The sequence below is a fragment of the Episyrphus balteatus genome, chromosome 1 (genome assembly GCF_945859705.1).
Source record: "Episyrphus balteatus chromosome 1, idEpiBalt1.1, whole genome shotgun sequence".
NCBI classification, from domain to species: domain Eukaryota; kingdom Metazoa; phylum Arthropoda; class Insecta; order Diptera; family Syrphidae; genus Episyrphus; species Episyrphus balteatus.
The window spans coordinates 120,925,037-120,934,856 of NC_079134.1; the positions used below are offsets into that span (position 1 = coordinate 120,925,037).

At 32.7% G+C, this 9,820-nt stretch overlaps 1 protein-coding gene across 3 annotated transcripts; it reads left to right on the forward strand.

Annotated features, from left to right (window-relative positions):
- Window positions 1–672: 672 nt before the first annotated feature.
- LOC129906150 (breast cancer anti-estrogen resistance protein 3 homolog) lies at window positions 673–8,349 on the forward strand. Of its 3 annotated transcripts, none has more exons than XM_055981801.1 (7): window positions 673–833; window positions 1,618–1,938; window positions 3,936–4,038; window positions 4,352–5,361; window positions 5,429–5,872; window positions 7,725–8,128; window positions 8,203–8,349. In XM_055981801.1, the coding sequence occupies exons 2-7, from the start codon at window positions 1,675–1,677 to the stop codon at window positions 8,342–8,344; spliced, it is 2,367 nt and encodes a 788-aa protein (XP_055837776.1). In that variant the 5' UTR covers window positions 673–833; window positions 1,618–1,674; the 3' UTR covers window positions 8,345–8,349. The 3 variants fall into 3 exon arrangements, with proteins under 3 accessions (XP_055837776.1, XP_055837777.1, XP_055837778.1); XM_055981802.1 differs by lacking the exon at window positions 673–833 and adding an exon at window positions 858–1,117; XM_055981803.1 differs by lacking the exon at window positions 673–833 and adding an exon at window positions 1,204–1,459.
- Window positions 8,350–9,820: the final 1,471 nt, after the last annotated feature.

Here is a 9,820-nt window from a genome sequence, read left to right on the forward strand (position 1 = left end):
AATGTAATGCAATATGTGCGAAATGTAAGAGTTTTGTATCATAAAGCCTAGTACGCAGCTGAAGCGAAACGAAATTTGACTTTGACAGAATACTCGATGATATTTTTTTCGTTATCATTTTCGTTGTCGACTTTGGAGACTTGAAAATTTGTGTTTCGCTTCAGCTGCGTACCTACTAGGCTGCCTTAATAATCTGAAATTCAAATATCGTTTCGCAAACCCAAGAGTTTTATTGTAAATTTTCAAACAGACTAACAAACAATTATGGGACCTAATTTTCCCCCGTTTTTTTTTCTATAGAGATAACAACTAAAAAATTATCAAACATAAAACTTACCCTTGCGTCCAGGGTTTCAACTTCGGAAAACAGAATGAAACCAAAACTGTTTGTCCATCACTGTTAAAGCAATGTTTTTTGTATCTATTTAAATTTGTTAAATTTATCTTAACATGATTTTTGGTAAATATTCCAAATTTCGCTTCTCTTGCGAAATGTTCGCTGTCCTAGCGAATTCATATGTATCTTATCGAGTTAGAGTTAGATCTAAATATCTTTAATAAATTGAAACATCCCTGGAAAAGTTCTTTTCTTTTATTAGTCCTATATTTATATGATTCTTCGCATGCGCGAAAATTATCCTTAGGTGGGCTGTGTGCATTTCAACTATAGAAAAAAGTCATTGCAACTGTTCTTCCTTTTAGAAATAATTTTAAGTTTTTTTAATAAGTTAAAACATTTGAATCAATCTAAATTAAATCTTTTGCTAAATCATGTTCTGATATCTAAAGTATAAAATACATCAAAATTATAGAAAAACAGTTTTGAAATGCCGGTACGATTGAAAATCTAATTTACACCCATGAGAAAAAAAATGTCCTTTTACTTGGGGGATTAAACCTACCCTTCTTATTTTTAATGTTAGATATTGTTAAGTGCGCGGGTATAGATTTCATGGGCGTGCAGTTGAATACGATTTAATCTCACCGCCGGTTATGCTCTCGTTTCACGTTCGTTGTTTTTATATTTCGTAGTAGAAAAGTCGCTAGTATTAACAAAAATAAATTATTTAGTTAAATGTTTCTCGAAATGAAAAATATTGTTTAAAAATTCTCGAAAGTAAGGATATTAATATTTCGAAAGCTGAACACACCCTTAACTGCAATATTGCACCACAAAAATATATTCGCCAGAGTTGAAATTGATCTATAATAACTCCATAAAGGAATCAATTTAGTCCTTGAATCATTTTTTAATAACAAATGTGTTGTATTTGTCAATAATTCAATCATTTTTATTATAAAAGTGGAATAAATATTGAAAAAATATTCCACCATTATCGTTCAAAAAGTTTCTTGTCGAAAGAAATCGATACTCGTATTATTATAAGGATACAGAATGGGCGCTCCCTTATGTTAAAAAGGGACTTTTGCTTTGTGAATACAATAAAAATCTCTAAATGTATGCGTTTGTGAATAGAAGAAGCCTTAGTACTAAGAATCTTCAACTGACGTGTTACAGATATTATTGACAAGAATTTCAAAAATATAAAATTAAATTAACATAAAGTGCATTTTTTAAAAAGAGAAATCACATTTTTGGATATTTAAATTTTCTAGCTTTGACTTTTTGAATGCATGAAAATCAGAGGAAAACATAAGCAAAATTGAAACACAATGGACGAATTGGATACAAATTCTTCGTCGAGCGAAGCTCAAGAGGCAATTGCTTTGAAAAAAGCCCTAGAATGGGAATTGAGTTTGGATTCAAGAGACTTAAGATCACATGCATGGTATCATGGACCTTTGCCAAGGCAACGAGCAGAGGAAATTGTTCAAAAAGAAGGTGACTTTTTGATAAGGGATTGTGCATCACAGCCAGATAATTATGTATTGTCATGTAAAACAAAGGCATCTGTTTTGCATTTCGTTATCAATAAGGTAAGTTGAAAATATTTAGATGATTCATAAAAATGTATCCCTTAGATATTCGAATCTGCCATAGAATACATTTACAATTTTAACCCAAATTAATCCAATATCAATAACACTATTAATAGTTTTTGAAAGAACGTAGCCTATAACACGTAATTTTGATTTTGATACCTACAAATTGGAACTTTGGCTCGATGGGGGGGCAAATATACCTACAGCTATTTTTAACTGTTCTATAGGGCAATTATTGGTTTTGTGTTAAAAAAAAATTCGAGATTTTAATCAAAACTAACATAACGATGTTGGATAATTGGTTTTCGTTATAATGTCCGTTGGGATGTCTGTACATCGAACCATAGCTAAAATGAGTGGTCGGATTTTGTTGAAATTTAATAGAAATGATTTTTTTGCAATTACCATGTCACGTGTTTTTTTTTTTAAATATGTTGATCAGAACCAATACCTCGATACTCGATTAACTATTAAATGATATTTTTATTGAACATTTTTTATGTGAGAATCAAATGCTAAGCTCCCTCGTGCCCCTGGTCTGGACAGGATGTGTTGACTGTTTAATGACTCTTCCAATTATTGGGTTGGCTGGTTGGTCAGGTTCGGTAGGCATCTTCTGCTTCATTGGATAAGATATCTGTCAAGTTTTATAATTTTGGTTTCTTCATACAGTCTCTTGTTGCTGACGTGTTACCTGCGTATACTTTCGTAGTGCAAGTGCGTGCAAATCCTTAAGATCTTCCTCTCGAGGACTGCTAACTTATTTAGGTGGGATTTTGCCATGGTATAAAAAGAGAAGGTATGATCATTAGAAAAAACTCAGTATCGAGAACTGTCAAAACTTATGGCTACTTAAGGTTTTGACAGCCCAGCCCATTGAAATTGTTGTCTTGGAAATTGTTGTTGCTTTTGACTTTGCCAAATGCCAAACGTCAAAACCTTATTACCCCATTTTGTAAGATGGCGGCTCTAATGATCATACCTTGTCTTTTTATACCATGGGATTTTGCCACCGTTAACCAGATAGGAAAACAGTAGGTGATGACAGGCCTGATAGGCTGCTTGTACGAGTACAGGAGAAGCATTGTCTTTTGGCTGAGTCCGTTTCTTTTCCGTATTAGTGTAGAGTAGTTGGTAGTAAAGTGCTGTACAAAGTTTGAATTTAAGTCTATTTAGAGTTTTCGGAATGACTTCAAATTTTCTGGGTAGCTCCGCTGACATATTTTCTAAAAAATGGCATTCAAAAGTCATTTTTGAAAAAAATGGAGTTACGAGCTTTCCTTATGAGACCGACGATATTAAGTTTTTCTCAAAAAATTCAGATGGGTAACGAACACTTCCTTAATTTCTTACATGTCCTAATTTAAACGAAATCCACTTAAATTAAGAGGAAAAATTATATTATTTTCATGTGGAAATGTTTTAATTAAAAAAAAAACTGGCAGTCATTTTGATCGATCCTTCAACTGTTGGGTCACTAGGAAAATGTTTAACCATCATGGTACCTCACTGTTGGAAATGAGTATGATAAACTGCAACTAAAGCTGAAGCCTGACTATAATTTTAAAGTTTTTATTTAAGAACTTAGGTGGCCAGTGCTGCGGTAGGTTACATTGAGTAGCCACACTAGAAACATGCATTGGAACTATGTAATTAAACTTTGACTTAACAAGTCAAAGTTAAATAAAAACAGCAAAATGAACCCCGCATCAGTTGAGTTTTGCTATGAGCCTTTTATGGCAAAGGAAAACAAATTGGATTTAATGGTTTTGATGGAGATACCAGTGCATCTAGACTGAACTATAATCTGTTTAGTATGGAAATGAAGTACCTACCTTTTCTCCATTTTTTTAGGAATTAAATAAATGCGTTTTTAGGTGTTCTTGAATAATGTTTGAATCTAATTACTATATTGACATTATTGCTACCCATAAGATATTATTAACTGCATAATATAATTTGTTCATTTTAACTAAAATATTTTATTTCAGATTCTTTTGCAACCCGAAACCGTTTACGAGCGAGTTCAATATCAATTTGAAGAAGATGCATTTGATGCTGTCCCTGACCTTATCACTTTTTATGTGGGTTCAGGTAAGTTCTTGTTTTTTTTATTGATTTGAATCTATTAATATATAAACACAATACAATATAAGTTCAAGTGACCTCAACTCCAAAAATTTATAAAGCGTTTCGCCCAGGTACGACAGTGGGCTCATCAGTTAGATCTATCGTACCCTTACTAAGACGCCTTATTTTGGTCGATGTTTACCGACACTATATAAAACTTGAACTTATATTGAATTATATTCAATCACTCCACTTAAAATAAAAATAATTTTAATAATTTTTTATTATTTTTGTTATTTTTTTCTTCGTTATTATAAACACAATATTTACTTTGAAGGTAAAGCCATATCAGCAGCTTCTGGAGCTCGCATTCAATACCCATGCAACAGAATATATCCCCTCTCATTCTACGGCCACAAAATTGTCGGTAATCAGCTCCACACACAAATGTTGGCAGGAATCCGAGGAGGCAGTCCCCTCAGTTCACCTTCGCTGACAAGTCCCGGATTTCGTTTTACTCCATACAACCAACAAAACAATAGTTACAAAAGTCCAATGTCTTCTCCACCTAGAACAAAACGAGATACCCCACCAAGGCTTCCATCAAAAAAGCAACGTTCGCAATCCCTCACACCACAATCTCAATCATCGGCAGTTTCTGGAGTAAAAGGCGCTGAAACGTGTTCAAGTGCAGATGGAATTATTCAGCCCAATGAGAGTTCAACACAAAAATCAACATCAGATTTAAGACGATTAAAAAGCGGTGATAAATCTTCAAGTGTTGAAGGATTTTCCCCACATGCGATGGGTAATCACTGCAATGGATTTCAGACAATTGCCCGATCAACCATAAGTGAATCTGTTGAACATGTCAAATTTACTACTCACTCACTACCACGACCGAGTGTTGGAAGTCTACGATTTGCTTCAATGAAGAATCAAAGTCTGAATCGTGAATCAACTGAATCTACTTTAAGTCCTTGTATTGAAAGTAAAAATTTGTCAGAAAACTCTGACAAACCACCTAGTCCTCCACCAAAACCAGTAAGACCTCCGGCACTGCCTAAAAAGGAGAAAGACTTATTGCCACACGAGCAGTTTGCTTTTAATAGAGTAGGGTCATATCATGCAAGTGGATCCGATTCCGGAAATGGCTCCGGTGACTCTGTCCATAGTTCAACTCCTGGCGATGTTAGTGACTCCAATCAACATCGAGGAGTTATAATAAAAAATCCTAGATTTTTGCCTAACTCTGCTTCGTCTGTAACTTTGAAAAGCTTGACTGAATTTGATGTTGCCGAAGCAGAAGAAGAACTATTAGCAATGGAATGTCCAATTATTGAACCGGTAACTTAATATTTTTTTTTTTGCAATTTTGTTCAGAAATTCAAAACCTCCTACGTTTTCATTATAGGTCTCAAAATTCGATATTGAAAATTTCAGTACACTTCTTTTGCCTTCAATTGAAAATAATCCACTCGATGGCGATGCTTTGTGTACATTTAAAATGATGCTTTTAGAATCAGGGCCTAAAATAATTGCAGAACATATTACTCGTATTGATATTAATTTAATAATTGACAAAGTAGCTGAAATTGAAGATAATGAAGCAAATATACTTCAATGCTGCGGTCTTGAACTTCTAACATTACCACATGGAACAACATTTAGAAATGATCTTTTAGAAAGAACTCAATGTATGAAATTGATGGTTGCCGTTACTATATTGACTTGTCAAACCGATATGGATCGAGCTGAAATACTTAGCAAATGGATACAAGTTGCTGTGGATACCAAAACCGCACTTGGAAATCTTTTTGGTTTTAGTGCAATTATGTTGGGATTATGCATGCCGCAGGTAACTTCATTAGATATCATAGTATGCCATTTTAACCCAAAATAAATGTAACCTACTAAATATTCTAGGGATAGAAAGCTAAAAAAAACATAACTTATTTTAGTTCGACAGAAATAATGTGAATGGAAAAATAAAAAGTAATAGCTAACGGTCACGTTACCTTTCAGTAAACATTTTTATTTAAAAAAAGCACCCGTGATTTTGCATAGGTTTTCACATCAGTTTTTAAAATGGTCTAGGAACTTATTTTTTTCAGTGTTGATAAATTTGTCAAAAAATACACTTGAAATGATTTTAATGGTTAAATGGTTTGACTAACTAGTGGAGTAACTAAAGCTTAAAACATGACAACCGTATTAGAAAAAACACTAATCTCTAATGGATTAAATTTGCATTAATATAATCGCTGATCTCCATCAGAATCTTTTAATTAATACGCAACTTAAGAGAGCCCTTTCCATAAAATAGACTCGTAAATAGAGACTAGTAAGGCCCGAGAAGTTATATTTACATTAAAAATTAGATCATATTTAGAAGCTACTCGTGATACCTCTTTCGATAAAACAGAAGCAAAAACAAAAATCTTCAAAAAATTCTAATGTATCAATAAAATTTTGATTGTTCTCTTGACAATTTTTCTTAACCATCGATTTTTAAAGTTATTTCAAAAATTGCCAAGTAAACAATCAAAATTTTATTGATACGAATTTGAACCCAAACTTTAGAACTTGGTACACTTTTACATCTCAGTACTTTTTGTGCCAGCATAATTTCATAATAGGAGAACTTGGCTCCTTTTTTAACAGTAATGTTTTTGTTGTGATTTCACTACTTTTTGCAAGGTATGGCTTTAGAATTGAAAATCTCTATATTTGATGAAAATTCAGTGAAAATGGGCGGTTGCCACGCCCCCTGGCTGAAATTCTCAAACTTTAAATTTTTTCCTTTGTATAAACTACCATCTCTACCATTCTACCAAATTTCAAGATTCTACGATAATCAGAAGTGCTCTATTATATTTAATGAAAATTCAGCGGAAATGGGCGGTTGCCACGCCCCCTGGCTGAAATTCTCAAATTTTAAATTTTTTCCTTTGTATAAACTACCAGCTCTACCATTCTACCAAATTTCAAGATTCTACGATAATCAGAAGTGCTCTATAATATTTGATGATAATTCAGCGGAAATGGGCGGATGCCACGCCCCCTGAATTGAAAATCTCAAATTTTCGATTTTTCCCTTTGTATACACCACAAGCCCTATCACCGTGTAAAATTTCAAGTTTCTACGTTAACGGGAAGTTCTCCATAATTTTGATGATCTGTCAGTGAGTGAGTGAGTGAGTGAGTCAGTCAGTCAGTCAGTTACGGTTTTTGCGATTTTTGAAGCCCTATATCTCAGAAACTACTCATCGTAAAAGGCTGAAATTTTGTGAGGAGTTTTGTTTTGACAAGCTCAATAAATGTAGCGAGTTTGAAATTTCTAGCATCTTTGGTGTGGAAGTTAGAGGGGGGTCGAAAATGGCCTCAGTTGTTTCCTGTAAATAAGGGTGTAGTGCCAAAGTTGCTAGAGAACTTGGCTGGGCACTACCGTGCCCCTTGATGTATATCGTTCATTGACATTTATGTGTGAAATTTGCAAAGGGGTGTAAGTGGCTCCCAGTACTTTTTTTAAATGTATTTTTTTTTTTAAGTTAAAACAAATAAATAAATATTCAAGAGCATAACTTCCAAAATTGTGGGTACACTTGTAATTTAGATAGTATCAAAAATCACTAAGATTATCACATTTAAGATATTTTTATTTGAATCCAAGCATAAAGTCTAATTGAGGCTCTTTTTTTTAATTTTAGATCCAGCGTTTGGATAATGCATGGCATATCCTACGACAAAAATTCACAGACAGTGCATTTACATTCGAAGCTAAGCTCAGGCCAACATTGAAAAATATGAATGACTGTTCGAATCCTCAAGCACCTAATACAACAGTTCCTCATGTGCTCTTGTATATTTTATTAAGGGATAGAATAATCGAGGACGTGATGAATAACTCAGTTGCTGAAAAATCGTCCTTAATTACTACATGTATTACTCCTTGGGAAACAAAAGCTGATGATTTTGGGATGTCAATTTGTTTTTTACACCTTGATTCAGCTCGAGGATTTTTAAAGAATCTTTCACTTTTTAGAAAGAACTCAAAAACAGTTATGGACGAATCAAATTCAAGATTGGATGAGCTTTTGAGTGATGCGTTTAGGTGAGAATATTTTTTTTAATTAGCTTGTTTTGCTTTTTACTAATTGGAACAATTATTTTGATTCATTTTTACAGGACTGAATTTCATATAAAATTCTTGTGGGGTAGCAAAGGCGCCCTTGCCACACCCGAAGATCGGCATTCAAAGCTAGAGAAAGTACTCGCATTAATGGCAGATAAGTTTTGTAATGCTGACAATATATCTGCAGCACCCTAAGAATTTTTTTAAAAAACGAATAAAAACTTTAACACCTAGCAACAAGTTTACATATTTTTATATCAAAATAAACGACTAGCCAGGAAATACGTTATTAAACTAACTTATAGTTATTGAGTCTATTTAACGCATTTGCATTTATTTTCGAATTTAATATTTTTTACTTTTACCAACTACATAATTATCTATAAATATTTATTTTTTGGATATGTATGTGTTTTAAGTGTGTTTTGACTACCTCAGGAGTTAATATTTAAGTTGCAATAATAAAAAATAAATAATTAAAAATAAATTCTGAGATGCCGCAAGCTATTTCGCTATGTATAATTTATTTTAAGTTTAAACTTAGTTTTGTAGTTATTGGAGTTTGTGTTTTTATATTTTAAATATTAGTCATGTGCAGTTTTTCAGGATATTATTATAATAGTAAAATTTTGCAGTATTTAATACGGCAAAATTAAATCGGAAAAGAATAATATCATGCCGGCAAACTCGTGCATTATTCTTGTAGTTTGGAAATCAAAATGTGAATGAATCCTACGTAATAAAATATCAAAATTCATAAATTTACATACATTTCTTTAAACATATTCATAAAATTGCGACAATATAATTATCATATTTGTTTAAAATAACTGTTAGTTTTAAATGTATACAACACACAGTATTGAACTATTGTATACAACATTCAAAAGTCAAATAAAAAAAAAAGATACATAATAATAAACATAATTTTGTGTTTTATTTAATTTAGTCAATCGGTTGTGCTGCACTGGGCCGTAGCCAAAGAGGAACAATACCCTACCTTAAAATAAAATGCCCCAGCTTCAAATTCAACCTTCAAAACGACCCTGGCTTGAAAAAAACTCATATTTGAAGATAGCCGATCTAAAAATATGACCTACCTTCAAAAATGCCTTATCTATAAAAAAATCTATAACTTAAAAAATTCTCTTATATTTCAAAGCCCCAGTTTAAAGAATAGGATAAATGATGTTTTGTTGAAGGTAGGAAGTTAGGGTATTTTTCAAGGTAGGGCGAAAAATGCTCTAACTTCATAAAAGCCGTTTGAAATGAATCAAGCAAGATAAGACGAAAAATGTCCTAAAATCAAAAATATCATTAAATTCAATGAGATTGAACAAGAGTTTACAGTAGATATAGTTCCAACCTATTTCACCAGGCCTGATTCTGTACCTATTTTTTGTCACTTTTCAAAACTGTTTGAGAACTGACGCGCCTTTTTTCAAACACTTCTTAAAAACTGATTCCCGTCACTTTTCAAATGATCTCGTTTTAAAGAAAAATTGAGATTTTCGGTCCCGTTGGCCCAACGCAACCTCATCAAAAATGTTGAAATGTTATCGAATTTGTGTTCAATTCCCAATCTTATTGGGCTACGAAAAACATCCAATATTTGTTAGATGCACTTTAATTTACAGTTAATATTGTGAGCCACTTCTTATTTTATCTTTT